General features: G+C 47.4%; 3 protein-coding genes and 3 pseudogenes across 3 annotated transcripts; 3 read left to right on the top strand and 3 right to left on the bottom strand.

Moving 5' to 3' along the window:
* Nucleotides 1-573: 573 nt before the first annotated feature.
* Nucleotides 574-3,094, top strand: LOC9642296 (annotated as a pseudogene).
* Nucleotides 3,095-3,804: 710 nt separating this feature from the next.
* LOC9641570 (abscisic acid 8'-hydroxylase 2) lies at nucleotides 3,805-5,469 on the bottom strand. The gene is made up of 8 exons (XM_024676067.1): nucleotides 5,139-5,469; nucleotides 4,925-5,080; nucleotides 4,608-4,868; nucleotides 4,459-4,548; nucleotides 4,327-4,405; nucleotides 4,159-4,265; nucleotides 3,994-4,112; nucleotides 3,805-3,939 (listed from the first exon to the last, which is right to left on the bottom strand). The coding sequence occupies exons 1-8, from the start codon at nucleotides 5,250-5,252 to the stop codon at nucleotides 3,849-3,851; spliced, it is 1,017 nt and encodes a 338-aa protein (XP_024531835.1). The 5' UTR covers nucleotides 5,253-5,469; the 3' UTR covers nucleotides 3,805-3,848.
* LOC9642297 lies at nucleotides 5,296-9,169 on the top strand (annotated as a pseudogene).
* A 1,157-nt stretch (nucleotides 9,170-10,326) lies between these two features.
* On the bottom strand, nucleotides 10,327-18,406 carry LOC9641571 (annotated as a pseudogene).
* A 101-nt stretch (nucleotides 18,407-18,507) lies between these two features.
* On the bottom strand, nucleotides 18,508-19,603 carry LOC9642299 (uncharacterized protein C6C3.02c). Its single transcript, XM_002971150.2, has 6 exons — nucleotides 19,474-19,603; nucleotides 19,355-19,408; nucleotides 19,207-19,293; nucleotides 18,875-19,044; nucleotides 18,701-18,791; nucleotides 18,508-18,643 (listed from the first exon to the last, which is right to left on the bottom strand). Exons 1-6 carry the CDS (start codon nucleotides 19,493-19,495, stop codon nucleotides 18,633-18,635), a joined length of 435 nt encoding a protein of 144 aa, XP_002971196.1. The 5' UTR covers nucleotides 19,496-19,603; the 3' UTR covers nucleotides 18,508-18,632.
* A 552-nt stretch (nucleotides 19,604-20,155) lies between these two features.
* Nucleotides 20,156-21,362, top strand: LOC9642300 (spherulin-4). The gene is made up of 2 exons (XM_024676136.1): nucleotides 20,156-20,301; nucleotides 20,531-21,362. The coding sequence occupies exons 1-2, from the start codon at nucleotides 20,156-20,158 to the stop codon at nucleotides 21,360-21,362; spliced, it is 978 nt and encodes a 325-aa protein (XP_024531904.1).
* Nucleotides 21,363-23,624: the final 2,262 nt, after the last annotated feature.

Raw genomic sequence — 23,624 nt, forward strand, 5'->3', positions numbered from 1 at the left:
CATTTCTTTTGGCCTGGGATGAAGTCAGATGTTGAGAAGTACGTACGTGGTTGCTTGACCTGCCAAGCAGTTAAAGTTGATCATCAGAAGCTCGCTAGCCTCTATCATCCTTTACGTGTACCCGAGAATAAGTGGGATAGCATCTCAATGGACTTTATCACTGGTTTGCCCAAAACCTTTCGAGGAAATGATGCTATTTGGGTTGTTGTGGATTGTTTGACGAAGATGGCTCATTTTTTCCCTGTGAAGACAATGATAAAAACTTCTGAACTTGCTCAGTTGTTTGTAGACCGGTTATTCAGTCTCTATGGTTTGTCGGGTGACATTGTGAGTGATCGGGATCCTAAGTTCACGTCCAAGTTTTGGCAAACGGTCTTTGAAAAACTAGAGACTAAACTGAGCATGAGTAGTGGTGAGCATCCACAATCTGATGGGCAGACAGAGCGCATGAATCAGCTATTAGAAGATATGCTACGGTCTTTTGTGGGAAACTTGATTCGATAGGGAGTATGGGAAAAATACTTACCTTTGCTTCAGTTTGCTCACAATAGCGCTCATCAATCGGCTATTGGCATGTCTCCTTTTATGGCGATATATGGCTATGAGCCTAGGTCTCCTGTGAGTTTGAATTTGGCTTTGGTTCGGGTTCCTCATGCTTGTGATTTCCTGGAGGATATGCAAGACAAGCTTGAGTTGGCAAAATTGAACATGAGGCAAGCTCAAGAACGAGACAAAAGATTGGCTGATGAGCATCGTCGTCATCAAGAGTACAAAGTTGGTGACAAGGTTTTCCTTAAGCTGTCAGATGCACAACGATCTCTAAAAGGAAGTGGTAGTGCTAAGTTGTCCCCACGGTATTGTGGGCCTTGGACAATTTTACAACGTGTGGGGGATCTTGCATACACTTTGGATTTGCCAGTTAGTTCGAAGATTCATCCAACATTCCATGTGAGCAAGCTTAAAGTGTGTTTGCACTCTGGTGATATCGTGGATCAGTCCATCATCCAGGTTCCAGAGATTGATGCAGAGAAGGCTAGTCCGGCCAATATTCTTGCTCAAAGATTGGTGAAAACACGCCGGAAAACATCTAGGGAGTTGTTAGTTCAATGGAATGGTTATTCCATGGACGAAGCTACATGGGAAATTGAGGATGATGTGAAGAGAGTGTTTCCGAGTTTTGGTTATGACTTGGATGACATTCCTGAGGAAGGGGAGAATTAAGTTCTATAGCCGTATTGCTATATGATTTGAGCAGTTTGTTCTATTCTCATTCTCTTGTTTTCCATGACCGTATTGTCATGTGAGAAAGCCGTATTGCTTTCTTTCTTTCGTGACCGTTTGTCGCGATGTTAGTGTTGCCGTTTGTACATCTTTTCTCCATGGCCGTATTGCCTTGGACTCCCTTCATGTGAGGCTCGTTTAGCTTCTCAAGGCTGCCGTATGTGGCTGGGTCATGAGGGAGGGGAGAATGACACGAACCACAGGAATATTCCGAGAATATTCCATGGCCTATGGGATTTAAGGCTGTAACGCCTAGGGTTGGGAGGTTGGCCTAGGGTTCGCTCTCTTGTTCGTTTCACTTCCTCCGTCAGGAATGTGAGGAAGAATGTCAAGGACAAGGAATTTGTTCCTGTAAGAAGCTAGTGGATTTGAGGAAATTGATGAGCGAATCGGGTGTCCAAGCTTACATCGTGCCTTCGGAGGACGCTCACCAGGTACTTGCGTCTTCCTTGAGAATGAAAAAAAGGACTCTAGGATTTTTTTTTCTTGTCATTCTTGTAAGTAGCTCACTGGTGCGTATGCAGAGTGAATTTATAGCCGAGTGCTTCACGCGACGAGCTTACATTTCAGGATTCACGCGAAGCGCAGGAACCGCTGTGATCACCATGGAGAAGGCTGCACTTTGGACGGATGGTCGATACTATCTTCAGGTAATTGATTCAACTTCATTCTTTTGCTTTCTTCCTGCACAGATTTCTCATTGTTTTTGCTGCTTCTGTGTAGGCTGAGAACCAACTTGGACATGAATGGACGCTCATGAGAGGTGGCTCTGTTGGCGTGCCTTCATACAGTGAGTGGCTCAGAAACAATCTCTCTGATCCTGTAAGCTACGGTTTTTCTTTTGCTTTTCTAAACCTCCGTTCTCATGTAATTATTGTCTTGACGGTTTCTTGTCAGCCACGATGGTGCGGAGGAGCTCAGGCGAACCTTGTCAGCCAAAGAGATTCAACTCACTTTTGTCGATCGCAACTTGATTGATGAGATTTGGCTCGATGGGAGACCTTGTCCGCCCAAGTCTCCTCTGAGAGTGCACGATATGATTTACGCTGGCGCTGATGTCGCAACGAAGCTCTCGGATGCGAGAAAGAAACTTTCCGCAGCTGGTTCTACTGGCATCGTGATAACCATGCTCTGATGAAGTTGCATGGCTGTTTAATCTTGTAAGTGAACGTCTGTACTTTTCTCTTCTGAATTTTTATGTTTCAGCGTGGTGGCGATGTCCCTCATTCTCCAGTGGCTTATGCTTACACGCTTGTCGAGATGGACAAGGCAACTCTTTTCACTGATGTGTCAAAGGTGACGCCAGACGTTGAGATGCATCTGGAAAACTCTTCTGTGACCGTCAAAGAGTACTCCGTGCCCCTATCAACTATTCAAAGGTGTGCTATCCTTTTGATGTTAGGGAGTTGCTAACGCAATGTTCTTTTAGATTAGCTGAGTCGGGCTCAAAATTGTGGCTAGATCCAACCAAAACCAACATGGCCATTGTGAATGCATTTTCGGAAGGATGTACGAGCTTTTATGCCAAAGCGGATGTCGACGGGAAAAATGGAACATCAGATGGACAGGCTGCATTACACAGACCATTGCCGCTATCTGTGCCGAAGGCCATAAAAAATGCTGCTGAGATCTCAGGGATGAAACAAGAACACTTGAGGTAAAAGTTCCGTCGTTTTCTTTGCAATTGTAACCGGGTCTTTCCGAGCAGGGATGCTGGTTGAGTTTTGGGCTTGGCTCAAAGTAAAAATCGTTACTGAGAAAGCCAAACTTACGGAGGTGGAAGTTGGCGATGAACTTCTCTGCTCTCGTTCCAACAAGGAAGGATTTCTAGAAACTAGCTTTGATACAATTTTTGGTTTGTATTTTCTACCATTGCAAAATTGTTGGCTCTTACCAGTCCTTACAGTATTGGGTGCAAACGGAGCCTTAGTGGACGATGAAAATCTGCTTTTGCTCGACAGTGGCGCGCAATATACAGATGGAACAACGATATAACCAGGACTGTTCATTTTGGAGTACCTTTTCCAAGCGCACGATAGCGTCCCTCAGGCATGTCCCGCTGGTAAAGACAAGCCTTGGTATTCTTCGCTAACCTGAACGTGCCAGGGCTTGTCCGTGTAATGGGAGATACGCGAGTTTTAAAGGCACCCTCCGGATCATTTGTTGTCTTTTTAGCTGACTTGTTTGTATTTTAGGGGCACATATCGATTGATCAAGCAGTTTTCCCAGAGAATACTCCAGGCTTTGTTCTCCTCGTGGAGAATTGGACTTGACTATTGTCACGGTAGTGTTTTCTTGCCTACAGTGAATTAAGTACTCTCTTGCTGTGCAGTGGAAATGTAGGAACTGGCCATTGAGTTGGCACCGCTCTCAATGTCCATGAAGGCCCTCATCAGTTTTCGATTTGGAAACATGACTGCATGATAATCAGCAACGAGCCTGTTTACTATGAAGATCACAGCTTTGGAATTTGAATAGAGGTGAGACAAGAAAGTTAATCAGAATAGCGCTCTTAACATTCTCTTTTTCATTGTGCAGAATTTACTTTATTTTCTTATTATTTCTTACTAAATGGACATAACATGTACGAGGTATCCATCTTTCACGGATGGCATTGGCCAGTAGCTTGTTTTACTGTTTGGATTGACAGGCTCCCATCTTCAATAAAAGATTGCAATTTGTTGACAAGAAAAGAGGAGCAAAAGAATTTACCTGTATTTTGTGATAAGCCTGTGTATGAAAATCATTTGCTCTAACAGACTTAATGCACTTCCTGGGCATATTCTATCTCCATAGCCAAATGGAATAAATGTGCCAGTTTTAGCTGGAACCTAAAATAAAAGGTTTGGTTTAGTATAAACACGAAAAATACCATACTTCAAATCTGGATGGATTAAATTTTGCTGCATTAGGGTAAATGCTGTCATCTAAGTGGATTGGTGGCATATAGACATGAACCATCCAATCTTTGGGCAAGGTGTAACCTGTTAACACCAACAAAGTAGACAAATAATTGGAATTAGCTTCAATCATATGTAATAAAACCTTTGTAGCTGATATCCTTAGTGATTTTACGTGTCACCACCCCCACAACATTAGAAAGCCTCAGACTTTCATTGACAACCTACAAAACCACTCGAATTAAATCTAACATAAAATTGGAGTTTAGTCCACAACCCTTAGAGTGGCTGGCATCTGTCTTGTGTCTTCCCAAGTTAAGTTGTAATTGGTGGAGCTTTTACCAAGAAAGATTCTCCTTTGCTCCTCCTAAAAATCAAAACAGAATTTTAGAAAATCACAATAATAATAATAACAATAATAATAACCTCCACTTCCTTGAAAGCCTGTGGGTTCCCATTCAAGTGTTTCATCAGCCACACGAGAGCAAGGGCTGTGGTGTGGTGGCCTCCGAACAGCAGTGCCACGAGATTGTCTTCCACTTGTTGATTCGAGAGGAATCCAACCTTGTCATCTTTGTGCGTAAGAAACTCGTCCAGCGCATCTTTGCGCTTTTCACCGTTGGCAGCTAGTTCGGCCCTTCTCTCGTTGATGAGCCCATCCAAGAATCTGTGGAGCCTTGCCCTGGCCTGCTCAATTACAACAATAGATCTAGAATTAGAAAAATAAAAAACCACGCAAAAACCTGTAACGCTTTGCGATAAGGTGAGAAGGGTAAGTCGATTGGAAACTGGAGCACCCCATTCTCTATCGTTTGGGCGTCTTTCATGAGATCAATCATCTCCGGAGTGGAGGGCAGGAGTTTCTTGCACACTAATCCAATCAACGTGCAGTAGCTGAACTGGCAAAAGTATAAAACCAGATCAAACGATCAAGCGACACAAAGATGTGATGAAAACCTTGAGAGTTTCTTCCATAACCGACACCGTCTTTATCGACCCCCATGACTCGAGAGTATCCTGAGCCAAGATATCAATCATTTGGACGTGGCACTTGAGCGCCTCTGGAACCATCAGCCCCAGAAAGATTCTCCGGTAGAGCGCATGCTGACTCCCGATGACCTCGTTTATAGTTTCCGGCCCAAGCAATCGGGCAAACAGACCCGAGGGGCCACAGTCTGCGCAGCTGAGAAAGAACTTGGCCGACTCTACCGTTGTTGCAACGATGGTGGGAGATCCAAGCAAGTTACTCCAGAAAACTCCTCCAAATCTGTAGAATGATCACAGTTAGTTAAAGCAAGATTGAAGCGAAAGTCACAGAAGGACCGCTTGCGTCGAGTGCTGAGAAAGCCTAGAGGGGATCCCCAAAAGAGAGAGAGAGATTCTCCGACAAGAGGCAAGCCATGGCTTCCCGGCGGGAGTTTGATCGTGGATGATTTGTAGAACTTTCGGGAGATTAGCCACAAAGAGAGTAGAAACATGAGAAAGTACAGAGCATTCCAGGACTGCAGGAAAAGCTCCATGTTGCGAGAAGGAACGAAGCACTCACTCCACAAGTTTGAGATTAGCCTCTCTAATATATCCTGCACAAACCAGACTTCAGTTGGCTTCTTTCGAAAGGTTGTTGTGAAGTTTTATTTCTCTCTCTTCTTTTGAATGGCAAATTTGAAGTAATAGTCTGAGGACTCAGTTTGGTAAGCTACTGCAAGACGGAGAAGTCATTTTCTTATAGAAGACATTTTAGCCACTGGCGAAGAAGACTCGGAAAAATCCACACGAAGTATCCTCTCGAGCTCAAGAAATTTCATACTGAACAATTGTCACATTTAGAGAAATAATCCCATTAGGTCGGTGTCTTAATGGGATTAATACAAACTTTACATAACACTTTTATGTCTTAACTAGGTCTAATCCTAAAGTAAAAGTGGACATAGTCGGACCAAACGAAGAATAGTGTTAAAGGGGTGCTACTGTTAATGGATTTCATCATCGATCACCCTGCCAAAACATAGGACTCAACTATTCTATCACTCCCCCAAATGATTGGGCCCTTTAGGCTGCCAGAGTAGGTCCGAGGATAACATGATGTTTAGTTTTTCATCGAATTGTTTTCGTCCTTGGAATCGAGCTCCAGACCTGAGAGCTAGTTAAAAAATAAGCTCTAGGGCTCCTCGCCTCTAGAGCGATGGTGCCGCTCGGGAGCGCGCGATTGCTGCGGTGTATTTGGATTTCCAATCGCCCGGGCCGCCATTCGGTTCTCGCAGCTGCTGCCGCGCACAGGGGCATTGGCGCCGGAATCAGACGCTTCTCTTCGATTTCCATGGCAATGTAGGAAATCTCGCAGCATTGTGTTCGGGATCCAGGAATCCGGGGCACGGGATCACGGCAGAGCCTTCGTCCGTCAGGATTGCGAGGAAGAATGTCAAAGACAAGGAATTTGTTCCTGATAAGAAGCTGGAGGATTTGAGGAAATTGATGAGCGAATCGGGTGTCCAAGCTTACATCGTGCCTTCGGAGGACGCTCACCAGGTACTTGGCGTCTTCCTTGAGAAAGAGAACAAGGAGTCTAGCAATTTTTTTTCTTGTTTCCTCTTTTCTTTTTTGTAAGTAGCTCACTGCTGCGTATGCAGAGTGAATTTATAGCCGAGTGCTTCACGCGACGAGCTTACATTTCAGGATTCACGGGAAGCGCAGGAACTGCTGTGATCACCATGGAGAAGGCTGCGCTTTGGACGGATGGTCGATACTATCTTCAGGTAATTGATTCAACTTCATTCTTTTGCTTTCTTCCTGCACAGATTTCTCATTGTTTTTGCTGCTTCTGTGTAGGCTGAGAACCAACTTGGACATGAATGGACGCTCATGAGAGGTGGCTCTGTTGGCGTGCCTTCGTACAGTGAGTGGCTCAGAAACAATCTCTCTGATCCTGTAAGCTACGGTGCTTTTCTAAACCTCCGTTCTCATGTAATTATTGTCTTGACGGTTTCTTGTCAGCCACGATGGTGCGGAGGTTGTCAGCCAAAGAGATTCAACTCACTTTTGTCGATCGCAACTTGATTGATGAGATTTGGCTCGATGGGAGACCTTGTCCGCCAAGTCTCCTCTGAGAGTGCACGATATGATTTACGCTGGCGCTGATGTCGCAACGAAGCTCTCGGATGCGAGAAAGAAACTTTCCGCAGCTGGTTCTACTGGCATCGTGATAACCATGCTCTGATGAAGTTGCATGGCTGTTTAATCTTGTAAGTGAACGTCTGTACTTTTCTCTTCTGAATTTTTATGTTTCAGCGTGGTGGCAATGTCCCTCATTCTCCAGTGGCTTATGCTTACGCGCTTGTCGAGATGGACAAGGCAACTCTTTTCACTGATGTGTCAAAGGTGACGCCAGACGTTGAGATGCATCTGGAAAACTCTTCCGTGACTGTCAAAGAGTACTCCGCGCTCCTATCAACGATTCGAAGGTGTGCTATCATTTTGATGTTAGGGAGTTGCTAACGGAATGTTCTTTTAGATTAGCTGAGTCGGGCTCAAAATTGTGGCTAGATCCAACCAAAACCAACATGGCCGTTGTGAATGCATTTTCGGAAGGATGTACGAGCTTTTATGCCAAAGCGGATGTCGACGGGAAAAATGGAACATCAGATGGACCGGCTGCATTACACAGACCATCGCCGCTGTCTGTGCCGAAGGCCATAAAAAATCCTGCTGAGATCTCAGGGATGAAACAAGAACACTTGAGGTAAAAGTTCCGTCGTTTTCTTCGCAATTGTAACCAGGTCTTTCCGAGCTGGGATGCTGCAGTGCTGGTTGAGTTTTGGGCTTGGCTCGAAGTAAAAATCGTTCCTGAGAAAGCCAAACTTACGGAGGTGGAAGTGGGCGATGAACTTCTCAGCTTTCGTTCCAACAAGGAAGGATTTCTAGAAACTAGCTTTGATACAATTTTTGGTTTGTATTTTCTACCATTGCAAAATTGTTGGCTCTTACCAGTCCTTACAGTATTGGGTGCAAACGGAGCCTTAGTGGACGATGAAAATCTGCTTTTGCTCGACGGTGGCGCGCAATATTCAGATGGAACAACGATATAACCAGGACTGTTCATTTTGGGGTGCCTACTGATTACCGGAAAGAGTGCTTTACGCGAGTTTACAGGTACGCTCCGGATCTTGTCTTGTCTTTTTAGCTGACTTGTTTGTATTTTAGGGGCACATATCGATTGATCAAGCAGTTTTCCCAGAGAATACTCCTGGCTTCGTACTCGACGTTCTGGCTCGTTCGTCCTTGTGGAGAATTGGACTTGACTATCGTCACGGTATTTGCAGTGAATTAAGTACTCTCTTGACTGTGCAGTGGAAATGTAGGAACTGGTCATGGAGTTGGCGCTGCTCTCAATGTCCAGGAAGGTCCTCAAAGCATCATTTTTCGGTTCGGAAACATGACTGGCTTGCAACCGGGAATGATAATCAGCAATGAGCCTGGTTACTATGAAGATCACAACTTTGGAATTCGAATAGAGGTGAGACAGAAAATTTTCTCTTAACACTCTCTTTTTTCAATCTTTGTGCAGAATTTACTTCATGTTTGCGAGGTGGAGACACCAAACTGCTTTGGAAGAGTTTCCTATCTAGGATTTGAATGCCTGTCGTTCGTTCCAATCCAGGTAATGCGACTCACATCCAATCCCTCACTCATCTGTTCTTCCAGACAAAACTCATGGCCCTTCATCTTTTGTCCGACGAGGATATCTCTTGGGTGAACAAGTATCACGCTGCAGTCTGGGGCAAGGTAAGCTTCCATAAGAAATTACCAGTGAAACCACTCTTTCATTCATCAGGTATCTCCGCTTGTGAATGAGAGTGCTCGCGAGTGGCTAAAGCGAAATACTCTTCCTATCAAAAGAGCGTGAAAGGTAAGCAATGTGAATCCTATTGTCTCATGGTGAACAGTAACTATTGTCACTCCATGTGAATCCTATTGACTTATGGAGATCAAACAATGAACTTATCCTATTGTCATAAGGTGTTAGCTATTGTCGTGATTTTATTCTGGACTATATCCTATTGTCTCAAGGTGAGCTATGGATTCCACGGCGATGACGCTCGACAAGATCACGTATGGCGCTCCACTCCGGGGTTCCAGCGACACCACATTTTCCGCCGCTCGAGCCCCCATGGCCAGATCTGGCTGGCTCTTGCAAGCGCCCAGCAGCGTCCTCCAATCCAGCCGCGATGGAAGAAAGGGCATGGAATCCATGAGATCTTGCGCGTCGCGGAGCTGCCCGGCGCGGCTGAGCGAATCGACAAGGCAGCTGTAGTGTTGTTTGACCGGATCGAGGCCGAAATCCCCCGCAATGGAGAGGAAGAATCCCCTGGCCGAAGCGAGCATGACGCTAGCGAGCGTGGATCCATCGGGCTTGACACCTTCTACGAGCATCGCGTGGAAGAGATGGATCGCCAGCTTGCGCCGCTCCACCGGCCCCGCAAGAGCGAAGGATTCGGTCATCGTGTTCCAGGCGTGCATGGAAGAGCGATCGCCCAGCATCTACGGGAAGAGATCCATGGAGGCGAGCAGCATCGCGTCCCACTGGGGCATCCGATCGAAGAGCTTCTTGACGTCGTGGATGCACTGGCTCTGCGCGTAGCCCACGATCATGGCGGTCCAGGCGACGAGATCGCGGCAGGGGATGGAATCAAACATCGCGCGCGCCTCCTCGATCCTGCCCAGCTGCGAATTCCCCTAGAGGAGGCACGTCCACGCCATGGTGCTGTGGCGGGGCATCCTCTCCAGCCAGATCTTGGCCGACTCCATAGCCCCGCTCTGCACGATCGATTGGATCATCTCAAACCAGGATACCGCGTCCCTGCGAGGGATCCTCTCGAAGACCCAGGTGGAATCCTCGACGGACTGGAGCAAGAGATTCCAGGAGACGGCGTCTCGATCCGGCATGGAGGAGAACAAGTTCCAAACTCTCTGGGGATCCCCAGCCTGGGCATACGCTTGGAGCATCACGTTGGTGGAGACGAGCGACCATTTCGGGCATCGATCGAAGAAGCAGTGCTCCGCGTCCACGATGGTGTTGCAGTAGAAAATCAAGGTGGTCCATGACACGGCATTCCTCTCGGGCATGGCTGCAAACACAGCCTTAGCTTCTTCACGATGCCCTTCTTGGGCATTTTCTGCAAGCATAGATGTCCATGCCACCACATCTCTCTCGGGCATTTTGACAAAGATATCTTTTGCCTCTAGAAGCTTCTGCTTTGCGGTGTAGCCATGGAACATGATATTCCAGAGAACCAAGTTTCGATCAAAGCCATGATCAAACACCACCTTTGCCTCATCCAGATGCCCGTTCTGGGCATACGCTGCTACCATTGCCGAGAAGCTCACTAGATTTCCCCCCGGCATTCGATCAAGCACCATCTTTGCGAAAATGACAAGCCCATTTTCCGAGTAGGCCTGAAGCATCGCTGTCCACGAAACGACGTTCTTCTCGCTCATCTCCTCGAACATTTTCCTCGCAGAGGCAAGATCACCCACTTGGGCATATCCCGTGATCATCGTCGTGCACGAGACAACGCCGCGATCTGGCGCTGCGAAGAACAATCGCTCGGCCTCGCCCAAATCTCCATCCTGAACGCTGGCACCGATCATTAGATTCCAAGAGACTAGGCTCCTCTCGGGCATCTTGTGGAAGACCAAGCGCCCCTCTTGGCCATCCCCGTGCTGCACAAATCCCGCCGCCAGAATCGTCCAACACACCACATTCCTGGCGCTCATCCGATCGAAGCACTCCTTGGAGCGCTCCACCTGGCCGCTGCGATTGTAGACCTGGAGCAAAGCATTCCAGGAACTGATCGATGGTCTCGCGATCCCCTGGAACACCGCCCTCGCCTCCTCGATCCGCCCATAGCGGCCATAAACCAGCGCATTGGCGAGGAACCTGTTGTGCCTGTGGAACTCGCTCGCCCCAATCCATGCCTGGATCTCTCTGGCGCGCCGGAAATCCCTCGAATTCCCACACTGGAGAAGGCAGTCGATCACCGCCTGGAGCTGCGGCCAGAGATCTTGAGCGCGGCGGCACGAGCAGCAAATTCTCGACAATAAAACTCCAAGAGCCCTAACGGTTGTTTCAAGTAAGAATATCCCAGGAATAATCATCTCAAGAACCCTAAAACGAATATCCCGGCGAATACTCCAATCCAAGCGGAAGGAAACAAGCAGCAGCAGCAACAAAACATAGAATCCTTGTTAATCACCATATTTTTTGGGGAGCTCTTGCTGCCGTGATAACAGCTTATACACGGAGACCTGTGAATCGCAAAGCTCAAGAAAATTTTCTAGAAGGACCATGGCAAACTTACCGAGGTAGACATTTTCATGACCTTTCTTATCGCCATTGTGGCATAGGCCGACGTTGGGAGAGTGAATTGCAGCCAATGCCAGAAGGCTGGGGCCTTGAGTGGAGTTCGCATCTTCTTCTGGAACGCTAGTGCTAGGATCGTGGAGCAAATCCATGTCCGTTTTCGTCAGAGGATTCCGAGAGTCGCTGTACGAGGATAATCTCCTGGAACCGAAAGATGTGAGTTTTGCGACATTGAAGCAGCCGGACAAATTTCCACTCGAAGTCGATAGGCTTCACGAGTAAGTTTCGATATGCTCCTGTCAAATACTCCACCGAGAACTCTCTACAAAAATTATCAAAAACGAAGTAAATCAATGTTGGACCAAAACACGTACTTTACGTTGTGTGTACAAGACTTCAAATCTATTGATTCCTGGGAAAAAAGAGCGATTGTTTGTACATCAAAACGTTGGAAAGGAACTAACCATTTTCGTGATTTTGTGGTAGACATTGGCCACATCGTTTGATGGAGGTGGACCTGCAAAAAAAGTAGATCAATCTCCTGTAGCAAAAAACGAAACTCACAAGCATGCTCACTCGCAAGACCACGTCGGTTATCACATACTTTTTTGAGGCGATATCTTCCGCTGGGACATGCTAAAATGGTGTTAAAGCGGTAAGATTACCATGTCTGGTTACCTTTACTTTCTTCCGAGATGGGCGAGCAAGTTCCATGCAAGCGTCATCCTCTAGGACGTCCGTGTCGACGAGATCCTCAAGATCCACATCATCCCTCCCGGCTTCTTTAGAAATCTCATCCTCTTGACAGTAGACGAGATCACCTTCCACAACAGCATCCACCCCTGTAAACACTACGTCTTTGACACCGTTTGAGAATGATGGATTACCATATTTTTGTATCCTCGCACTTGCAGCGCTGTTCCACAGATAGCTTTGGTAGCTGTGGACGTACCTGTGGAACAAGCATAAGAAACATCACACAACAAGTAGAAAGCTCTTGCAAAACTTACATCATCCGCATTGGCCTGGGAATATTTTGGATGGCCTGTAAGTAGTTTGCAGGATCCTTTTTCAAGCCAAGAAGCTGCGCCAACAAAGAACGAAAAATGGTTCAGGCCCGTCATAATCTTGGCATCTTACAATGGCTCTTTCGGCAATCATATGGTGCGGCATGAGCTTTAAGGCCTCGGCAGGACCGGCAGTCTTGAAGATCTTACGAGATTCCTCGGCTGCTTGCTGCTGTGTAAACCGCGTTAAGGCACCAAAAGTTTTCGTTAAAGCATTTAAAACTAGAAGATAAAAAAAGGATATCTCCTTCTCTCTCTTGGAGTATCAGATCGACTGCGGTTTTCCAGTCACCTTGGCGCCTATAGCATGCGTCGGCACACCACAGCTTCCAAAACGCTGCAAAAATGTAAAGGTAGTACGTACTCTGGATCAAAGTCATCACATACCTGCAAGCCATAGTAGTTGATAAAACCAGAGTTCCCCATGCCCTCAGCTGCTTCCTTGATCGCATTCTCGGACTCCGCAACGACATCACTGCAAGCAGTCCATTAGAGAATGCTTTCCATCGGCTAGAAATCACCGCAAAATCACGTTGAAGCGATTTCCAGAAAGCTCTCCAAGAGCTAAGCCCTTCTCAACGTAGCTAAGAAAATTTAAAGAAAAGAAAAAATGAAATTGGAAAGAATGGTAGAGAGAATAAACACCTAAAGTTTCCTAGCTTGATACCAAACAAGGATTTGTTAAGTGCTGCGAGTTGTGTTGCTGTAAACAGTGGGCTGGAACAAAAGATAGCATTTTGTTTTTCTCCAAACTCTAATGGGTGGATCTTACCCGCTGTGTCGTCACTGCACGCTTATCTTTCGTCCCCGCAAAACCCATGTTCTTTGCCTGGTAAGATCCTTTAGGAAAACTAACATTTATGCTTAGGTTACCTTTACGCCAATCTTCTGAGCTACAATCATCAAAGCCGACTGCGTAGTCTTGTTCTCTTTGTATAGGTAAAACCTTACAAGGAAAAGAAACCGAAGCTTGAGAAAAAAAAACTAGGGAAGACAAAAAAACTTGCTGGCAAAACTTGTGTCTATCAGCTGGCCAGTAGTTTCCTGCACGACGATCAAACTTGTCACTGTCTTGTCTCTGTCGCTTCGATTCATGGCCTCGCTTTCCTTTCCAGCTTCGATTCCTTTTGCCAGCTCGATCGTCAGAAGCTGAGCCGCCACCGTATCTCACGCGAATGCGATTGTCCGCCACAGTATCAGTTATAAGCATCGGCATTCTCTCCCGAAAGAACGCGTGAACTTTCTGCAACACGAAGAACTTACTTTCATAGACAACAAGAAAGACAAGCAGCAAAGATACCGTGCGGCTGCCTTTATCCTCGTTTGGCGTGGGAGTTTCCACCAGTGAGTTTCCATCATCGGACTTTTCCTGAGAAATCTTGTCAAGGAGCTGCTTGACAATACGAGCATTCTCCTCGCCGGCGAGTTCCTTGAAAGCATCGAGCTGAGCCTCGTATGAAGCCACGGAAAACTCCGCGGCAGCGGCATCACTCCGGGTTTCATCCTGAAAGACGAAAGAGAAAAACGAAGCTAAACAGCCATGATCAAGAATGGAAACGTCAAAGGACCTCTGGTGGCGCTGTTAAGCTCGTCAATTGCACCACATTGCCATCGAGATCCACCTTGTTAACGATGAAGTCGGAGTACCTGAAAGAACGGAATGAAAGAATGCAACCATGGTTGAAGAGAGCGCGGCATTGTCCATACCTTTGCTTGAGAACAGCTCTAAAACCGGGGAAGGAATTCGCGAAGCACAAAATCCCAACATCCTTCTCCATCGCACGACATAACTAAAACCCTTAAATTGTTCGAATCCTCTTCTTTTCCAGGAAGTATTTTGGTACTCAAAGATCTGCCACCTTAACTAAATGATAAACGAAAATCTGTAAGTTCCATAAAGGTAGATGACACAGATTTCTTTTAGGTCAATGTTTTTCATATAGTAGCCAGCTAGCGGATGTTTGCATGTCCAGCTGTGGACCACGCCCATCGCTGCGATCGCCAAAAACATCGTCAATCCCTTCAGCGATTGTCATTCTAGCCACTATAAACCACCACCGAAATCGCCCAATTTACTCTCCTCCCATTCTCTCACCACTTCCATTATCAATCTCGAGCTCCATACATGCTGATCAGGGCTGTTCCGATGCAAACATCTGTTCCCAGGCCGGACGCAGCGATCTCGGAGTGGATGGCTTCGCCCAGTCTCAGTTCGTCGGGTACTCCACAAGCATAGAGAGCAGTGATGAAGATCGCTCGATCTGCGGTATCGCCACCGTCGAGATCCATAACTTAGAGCAACCAGAGAGCGGTCTTTGCAAGGCCGCAGTGGAGGTTCGCAGCGATGGCGATGTTCCAGGACACCAAACTTCGCTCCGGCATTAGCTGGAACAAAGCATTTGCGGCGGCGAGATCTCCGTTCCGAGCAAACGCTGATAGAAGACTGTTCCACGCGATGGCGTCTGGACTGCTGATCCGATCAAACACCGCGATGGCTTTCTCGACGCTCCCCAGTCTGTCATACATTTTGATCAGAGCAGTCTGGATCTGGAGATCGAAATGGAAACCATGCTGCGAGATTTTGGAGTGAAGGAGCTTACATTCCTCAGAAGATCGTGATGGATCCATCTCGCTGCTATCAAATGCGTCGAGAAGAGCCACGAGTCAGCCTGTTTGGATAGATTCCCTGTCGCTCCATCGCGTTCAAAAGCCTGAGCATCCGATCGATGTCGCCGGCCCGAGCAAAAGCGGCGATGATCACATTCCAGGAGACCTGATCACGCTCGGGCATTTTCTGGAACAAAATCTCCGCTCGTTGCAAATGCCCGGCTTGGGCAAATGCTGTGATTAAAATGTTCCACAAGAAGACATTCCGCCTGGAAATCCTGGAGAAGGCAGCGTATGCCTCATCCGTGCTACCGCAGCCCCCATGCACCTGGACGAGGAGATTCCCAAGAAATGTGTCTTGGTCTTGCCCGGTGTCGCGCAGAAATCCATGGAGCTTCCTGCCTTCGAGGAGATTCTTGGCGCTGTCCACTAGAAGAAGAAGAGGAAGAGTCCGCCAAGCCTCGTAATAGCATAGAAGAGAGCATTGTGCTCCATTGCGAAAAACTGGAAAAGGAAGTGACAATACAAAAAGTAAAATTTCATATGATCTCTTGTAGCCAAAGAACACGAACTAGTAACTCGTGTTGAGCCGCTCCATGCTGACGTCCCAAGATCTTCTTTTACTCGCCTCTGTTGAACCACAACGACATTGCTGCTTTATCACTTCTCTTCTCCAAATCACAAACTAATCTCGATGCTGCGGTGCAGCCATGCTGCGTCTCAAATATCTTCCATCCGGATTGGAGTCGAGTTGCTTGACAACTCCGAGACCAAGATGATAGAATGTGGATGCTGCCTCAAATAGCCATCACCATCCGGATTGGAGTTGAGCATTCTGACTTCGAAAGCTGGATGATGTAGATCACACGTTGGACGTCGGACGCCCCGAAAACTCTCAAGTGTCGCCTCAAACATTGACTCGCTTCAAGGGTTTCTCCCTTTTAAAGCGGTGCACCCGACTCCGAGAGCCTTGGCAGGACAACCTATTGCACAAGTGGTGGAAGGCAAGGTTTGGCCACTCTTCTTTTATCTGCCCGCGATTGATTGCTCGGAAGTTGAAGTAGCTTCTCGTCCGCATTTGAAAGAAGATCTCGAAGAGACGCCGCCCCAGGGTTCCAGAAGAAGAGTCGGAGCTGCAGCTTTGTGATGAAGACCATGCTCTTTTGGAAGAAGAAGTTGCAAGCTTCTTCGAAGCTGCTCGTCGTTTTCTCAGCTGCTCGCCTTCCAAGGAAGCAACTTCCACTCGCTGTAGAGGCACAACCTCGTTGCTGTTCCTGTTGGAGCTCTTAGTTTAAACCGTTTGACCTTCATTTTGTGAGCCGTAGATCGCCTGATCCATGAGCAGCAACTCCTGAGTGCTTGTCTTTCCATGTCGCTGCACACCAAAGTAACCACCGTAGTAATCTCTCTGTGCATCAGGTGTTGGACGTCGAGAGGAACCAGTTGAAGCTTCCACAAGCTTGTGTAAGTGTAACTGCAGCTGTGGTAGACCAATCGCGAAGCACTTTAGCTAGCTCAGAGCTAGCACAGAGCTAGCTCAACTCCATCCCTGAAAGCAGGAACCAAGGTAAGAAAAGGAAAAGAAAAAGCGAGAGTTACCAAAAAGTGATGGCTTGCAGCCACCGTCGTGTTTGGCATCATCACCATCGCCCTGGAAAAACAAGAGGCTGCTTTTCTATGTTCCAGGTTTTTAGAGCACTTCTTCATTCTCGGTGAACCAGCTAAATCCACAAACCATGTGGCGGTCACCACCTGAAGCTGGCTCTTCCAAGCCACAAGACTTTCTATATGGTGTTGACGATCGCAGTGAAAATTTCATCGCCACGAAACTTACCTTGCAGCTGATACTGCGATCGGGATTGCACGCTTATTCTTTGAAGCTGGATGTCCCTGAGCATCCGACCGCGTGGGTGAACTCCGGCGGCATCTACCTTATCCTTGTCCAGTATTGGCAAGCTTTCCACAGCCTAGAGCCTTCCTCGTCTGTAAGCCCTGTCCAACTCCGGATAACCAGACTTGGAGTGGCAAGTCTGAAGTCTCCAGATAAACATCCTCCGTGCCTCTGGCAAGCCATTGAAGTGCCCTGCTTTCACTTATCACTTCTCTCCTCCAGAGCTGCTGCTCTAAACTCAAATCAACCTGTCCGTCGCATTTCACGTCCGTTGTAGCTCTGGTTTTCCTCTGCTCCATGAGAAGATAAACTGATTTATCTCCTACCCCTTGAAATCAATCGTTCCCGAGCCACAAGTTGTCGATTATGACAAGCTGACAAGCTGAGAGGCGATAGAGTAACCACCGTAGAATGGATGCTAGAAAAGCGCTCATTTGTTGAACCACAGAGCTAGCACACTTTCTCCTTCAAGCATTCGCAAGCGTCAGAGACCAGGTATGTCGATCACCCAAAGATGATCGTCCTTTCCCATGGCCAGCAGCTGCCGCTGCCAGTAAGCCTTGGACAGCACGCGCAGGAAGAGCAGCATGAGCAGCGCCACGCTCAGCATGTCAAGAAGAAGCAAGGCGCTCAGGAGATGATGCTCCAGACCCGTGCCCGTGGCGAGCTGGATGCCGGCTCAAGAGTCTTGACGAACCAGCAGGCGCCACAAAAAATACCCAAGCCAGGCAAATGCTGCAACGCATCTTGCTACATGCCCACCAATTCTGCCCTTGACGCTCTTCCTTGCAGGCCGCCATTGTGTATACGAACTCAAGACCAGTGGAGAAGAATGTCATGCCATCCCGTTAAAACAATGCGGCGACGAGGCAAAGCAAGAGCCCTGAAGAAGTGCCCGTGCGGGGCAAATGCTGCAACGTTTCCTGAAATTCCAAGAGCTTTCTCCTTTTCGTAAGGCATGAGCACACAAACATAGACGGATGTCCCTTCTTTTTCCCATGATACATCCAGGCAATGACAGCCCTTCTCACGGATGACCACCACCGGAGCTTGTCCCACGCCCGATCACCACACTTTCACTGCGGCTGCCATGGCTTGCGGAGCTTCTGGCCTCTAGAGATCCCGGCGAGAGGGATTTGCACTCCAAGCTTGGCTGTGACTCTTCCTCGCTGGAACTCTGGTTGAGATGCGGGTCCACGGCTACATCGGGAATGACGACGAGATTTCGCTTGGAATCCCCGTAGCCACCAAGAATCTCCTGGCCTTCTTGGCTGGCTATAGTCGACAAGGAGAGGAGGTGATCGAGGCCAGCCCGATGATCCAAAGCGAAGAACCCAAGTATTGCTGCTGGCTTGCGCGGCATCGCAGACCTGGATTTTATGGATTTCTGGAAACCATCAGTCGTTTAGCTCAACAAGGACTTTCTTCAAAGTTTAAAAGATCATAACATAGGACAACATAGATTGAAATCTAGAGTTCACAAGCAAATGCTGCTAATGCTTATGAAATTATCACTTGTTCGGAGTTGCTCAAAGCATCACTGGTAAAAAAACACAAGCACAGTAAGTGAAAATATCGTTTTTGGGTAGACAGATACCTGAAGAGGAGGAAGGAGCCCTGCGACACTCGTTCAGCATGTCAACATAGAACTGGCAACGACCAATGTCGCTACCATTGCTGCTGATGCACTGGAAATTTTTAAAAAAAAAGAGAGAAAAAACAGTCATGAAAAGCCAAAAAGAAAGAAAAAAAAGAGTCCAGTCTCACTTACGTCCTGAAAAGCCTTCATCTGATTGCTGCAGGCATCGGCGGAAACAGTAGCAAGCGCCGGCGATGCCGGCGATGCTGCAGATTCAGCAACCTCATGCTGCACAGTGCGGGGTCCCATAACCCCGTCAACAGCGCGGTGCGCGATGGCACTGCCGGTTCCAAACGCCATACCTACGTTCACCATCTCAATCAGTTCTTAGATCTTAGAAGTAAAAAGGAGAGAGAGATCTCCTTAGAACTCAGCGAAAAGAGTTCACCATCAAAGAGAAAAACGGAGTCTTTTTCTTTTTTCTAAAGGTAAGGGTGACCTATTTTCAGAGAGATATTTCTTACCCTGGGCGATGGTACCGGCCAAACCACCCATCATCCCACCGCCTCCAGCCTGAAGTGGAGCCGGGGGAGGAGCTGGCGCGTGATGAACTGCAGAATAATCAAACCGTAAATGCCGATGAAAAGGAATGAATCTCGAGCACGCGCTTACCGGGCTGGGGGGGCGGAGCGGCCCTCCTGGCTGGGGCGCGAGGAGCTGGTCGAGCTGCAAGACAAGAAAAAAGAAAACGCTTAGAACTGGGAACTGGAATCGCACTGCGCGGCGCATACCACCGCCACGGCTGCGCGGCATCCTTGCGAAGAAGATCGAAAGGCGGCGATAGGCAGAAGAGAGAAAGAAAGGGCACAGTGTGGGAAACCCTAGGGCGCGAGGTGCCCTATATTTCAGCGCATTGACCGCTGGGAAGGAATATGCTAGCTGGATAATTTTGGCAAATGGAATTATTCCTTTGGCGCCGCATAAGATCGAACCCAAGACCTCAGAAAGAAACATTATACATCACTTTGTTGTCAACTCTGGAGCTTCGATACAACTCTGAAGCGGTTCATCCAAATTATCTCGACCTGTTTCAACTGCCTTTGATTCATCATCTCCCAAAGTGTTAGTCTCAAAACCAAGCTATTCTTCAGCCAATATCTTTCAAAACCAAGGACGGGCAATCTCTTCGAAACCAAGATAAGGTTTGCTTTCTTTCAGGGAATTTCAAGCACCATTTTCCATAAACCAAACTTTTAACTATCAAGGTTTGGTTTCTCTCAAGCACCATTTTCCATTGTTCGTTACGGTGAAAGAAACTCAAGGTGAGTTCTAGGTAAGCCGACTTACAAATGCATTTACTTAATTGTACCCTATGTTTAGCTTAAATGTTACAACAAATTAAATTGGCACATTATTGTCTACTGGTGATATGTCAATGTGCTTCAGTTAACATGGCCGTATTGAAGATGATAAATGAGGGAAGGCTGGCTTCTGACGTGGCTGCTGACGCCTATGACTAGGACATTGACGTGTACAACACTGCCAATCAGAAACGATGAGATTGAGCATGTGATCGACAAGGATCTTTCTCGGGTATACCCGGAGAACGGTAGTTTAAGGTTCTGGCGTCCGGAGAATTCTTTTAGTAACTGCTGGCCCATTTCCTTACGTCAATGTTGTGTAGCTATCACGAGGTTTTACGTAACGAGCGCTGACTTAAAAGTTGCCGTTGATCTTACGTACCTTGAGCCATAAGTTCAATGACAGCTGTCCTTCTTGAAACTACTCAGTAAGTTCGTGGTCGAGTTCTTAAGCCATCTTACCCTGATCTTGAAGCTCATTGTTCAGGAAAATCCTAAAGATCATGAATAGGAAAATGCCTTCTCTTGCTCTCTTGTTCTTCCAGGTGCTCAGCCTTGCATGCCAGGTAGTGTGGTCCCAAAGCTGTGAACAAATGAGGATTATGGTACCGGCCTACTTCGATCCTTCTTCAAATTCCCAGGCATGGTCTTCTCTCAATTCTGCTGCCACCACGCTACCAAACCGGGTCGTAGCAATCGCAAATCCGTCCAATGGTCCAGGCTCTGCAGCTCAATCAAGCTACCAGAATGTTATTACAGCCCTCCAGCGCCAAACAGGCCTGGTTATCGGCTATGTCTCGACTAATTACAGCAACCGAGCTTCCAATTTGGTCCAAGACGACGTCGATACGTGGTACCGCTTCTATCCAACTATCAATGGAATTTTCTTCGACGAAGTTGCCAACACAGACGGGGAGCAGCCTTACTATCAAAGCCTCTACAACTACGTGAAGTCCAAGAATTCGAGCTCTCTAGTGGTTAATAATCCCGGAGCTCCAACCCTGGAGACATACCTCTTCTATAATGGTTCTCGGGTAGCCGATGTGATTTGTATTTTTGAGAGCGGTGTTGGTGGGCTGTCTATGACTCAGAGTTCCTGGACGAGCAAGTATTCGAGGTATAACTTTTATGCCCTGTTCTACAATGTCACGGATGTGAATGTGTCAAGTTTTGACTATGGAGATGTTATTGATCGTGCTTACCAGCAGAATGTGGGCTGGGTTTATGTGACCAATGATAATCTTCCAAATCCGTGGGACACCATAGCCAGCTACTTCTCTGGAGAGGTGGACTATATTAAAAATGATAATCAGTGCTAAGTAACAGAATTACTCACATAAATAATAACAATCAATCTGATGGTCGTCTTTGGAGGAGTTTGCCCCATGGCCAGCTTCTAGCTATGAAGTAGAGAATGTCTTGCTTCTCATCCTCTTCGGCGTCATGCAGCCTTTTCTTTGTATCAGGTATGTAGACGTATTGTTTCATCACTTCTCTGGCAGATCTGGGCGAGGTACGTGTGCCAGGAATCGCTGACGATGAACTCGTTCATCTTGCCATTGATCTCGATCCAGCTCCTGCTGCCGGGCTTCTTTATTGCCCGGTCACGCTGATATCAACTTGTGGACCTTGGCGGCCATGTCCCACTTCCCAGCGTCGCTGTAAGGTCCACGAAGCCGCCATGGCTGCAAGCGTAGAGGACGTGCGTGAAGGTGACGCTGTCGGGCTTGTAGCCGTCCTGTTCGATGCTCCATGCCAAAGTGGCCGTTTCTAGCGTAGGCCGAGAAGGTGATGTTGTTGGACTCGAGCGTCTGTCGAAGAGCTTCTGGGCCTTAACCCGGCCACGTACATGTTGAGCAGCGTGGTGTGGAGCACGACGTCGCATGGAGCTGGCGGGCTTCTGGGAGAGCTCGGCGGCGCAGCGGTGGAAGAAAAGCTCCACCGCCTCGCGGACGAGGCCCGGGGCCGCTGGAGCGCCGCCAGGATGACCTTGATTGGGAGGCGCCTGGTGACGATTCTTTGGTTGACGATTCTGGGGAGTCCTGCGCTGCCATAGCAGATGCTCGGCTCCCACGACGAGAACTCGTGCCCTCCATCTTTGAAACTCTTTCTCGCTTATAGACCAAAAGAAAACCAAATAGCTTGCAGCGCGTCCAGATTCTTTATCGAACCTTCACTCTGAGAAACCCTCACCATCGCTTCTTTACGCGCCATCGCTCCGGTGATTCATGCAAATGCCACCTCCAGGGTTTTATTTCAAGGCGCCGTGATTCCCGCCAGGAATTCGCAAGGGGCCAGCTCCAGAAATGATGCCTCCCAAGCGCAAGCCCGGTCGGCCTCCAAGGCATTCCAGAATGGTCAGTCGTGATCTATGCCTCCATCAAGCGCAAGCCCGCCCAGCTCCAAACTCGTCGACAGGCACTATTTAAGCTGGTTGACTTAAAGGTATGCTAAATCTCTCTGATTTTCTTTTCTTGCTTTATCATGATAGTTTCTTCTATTGGATGACTGCTGTTGGCGCGAGGCATTGTGCACTGCGATAGCACTGGTGTACAACGTGGTCTCCAGCTTTGGATCAATCTCTCCTCCAGGATGGAGATGTCCTTGATTGGGAGACGCCTCGTCTGAGCATCTAGTCTGGGGACTCCTGCGCTGCCATAGCCAATGCTCGGCAAATTCATGGCTGCCCAAGAACTCGTGCCCCAGGTTACCTAAATTATCCTCCAACGCCACTCCAGTTCCACACCCAGAAGAACCTGTTCTGCATCGAGTGCAAGGTGCCACTCAGCCAAGAATGCAGAGACGATCATGGAACTTGCAACCACATGAACACTTTGCAGATCTTAGTCGCAGGCCGCCTTTTGGCAATCAAGGTGTGCGATGCGAAACGGGTCATCGATACATAGGGGTTGGAAACATTTAGAATCAACAGAAACCCGATCTTGTATCTCCGTGCAACCAAACTCAGTAGTCTGCCGCCACTGCAGGAGGGTCCTGCACAAAGCTCGCTTTACTGTAAACTCCAGTGCCAAGGAGAGCTTGAGCATCTGCAGCAACCCCAAGTCGATCAGGCTCAGGACGGGAACATTTCGTCACCGTTTGCTCAGCCTCGCAAGGTGGCCCGAATTGCACGAATGCAACCGAATGATAGAGAAGATTTTAAGATTTTAATGCATGAGCGGGAGTTAGGCAAATGCATTTACTTACTTGTAACCTATGTTTAGCTTAAATGTTATAACTAAACTAAATCGGCACAGGTCATTATTTCTTAGATTTCTAGTATTATTATATAGTGGTGGATGGTGATATTCATAAAAAATTTGTCAAAATTGAATATGATCTATGCTTAGAAATTTATATTATAGGTAGCAGCAATAAACATGAAAATAGATTATGTGATTTGATGTGATCTAAACTAATTATTCTATATAAAAGTTTATTTGAAAAACTTGTGTAATGAAAATATATTAGTCATTTGGTATGGCAAGCAATATGTGATTGCAGGTATTAGGGGAAAGGTATACCTCCCAAAAGGGAAGGTATAACTAGGCAAGATATATCACAATCTTGTGAATGATCAA

The sequence above is a fragment of the Selaginella moellendorffii genome, unplaced genomic scaffold (genome assembly GCF_000143415.4).
Source record: "Selaginella moellendorffii unplaced genomic scaffold, v1.0 SELMOscaffold_16, whole genome shotgun sequence".
Taxonomy (NCBI): Eukaryota; Viridiplantae; Streptophyta; class Lycopodiopsida; order Selaginellales; family Selaginellaceae; genus Selaginella; species Selaginella moellendorffii.

Coding starts and splice junctions, on each gene's coding strand:
- LOC9641570 (XM_024676067.1), bottom strand. CDS start 5,252: ATGGTTCCAGAGGCGCTCAAGTGCCACGTCCAAATGATTGATATCTTG. Junction 5,081..5,138: donor TTATGGAAGAAACTCTCAAG/GTTTTCATCACA, acceptor TACTTTTGCCAG/TTCAGCTACTGCACGTTGAT. Junction 4,113..4,158: donor TTAATCCATCCAGATTTGAA/GTATGGTATTTT, acceptor CTTTTATTTTAG/GTTCCAGCTAAAACTGGCAC.
- LOC9642299 (XM_002971150.2), bottom strand. CDS start 19,495: ATGCCGCGCAGCCGTGGCGGTG. Junction 19,409..19,473: donor GCCGCGCAGCCGTGGCGGTG/GTATGCGCCGCG, acceptor CTTGTCTTGCAG/CTCGACCAGCTCCTCGCGCC. Junction 19,045..19,206: donor GGCCGGTACCATCGCCCAGG/GTAAGAAATATC, acceptor TGGTGAACGTAG/GTATGGCGTTTGGAACCGGC.
- LOC9642300 (XM_024676136.1), top strand. CDS start 20,156: ATGAGGGAAGGCTGGCTTCTGACGTGGCTGCTGACGCCTATGACTAGG. Junction 20,302..20,530: donor CCGGAGAACGGTAGTTTAAG/GTTCTGGCGTCC, acceptor CTCATTGTTCAG/GAAAATCCTAAAGATCATGA.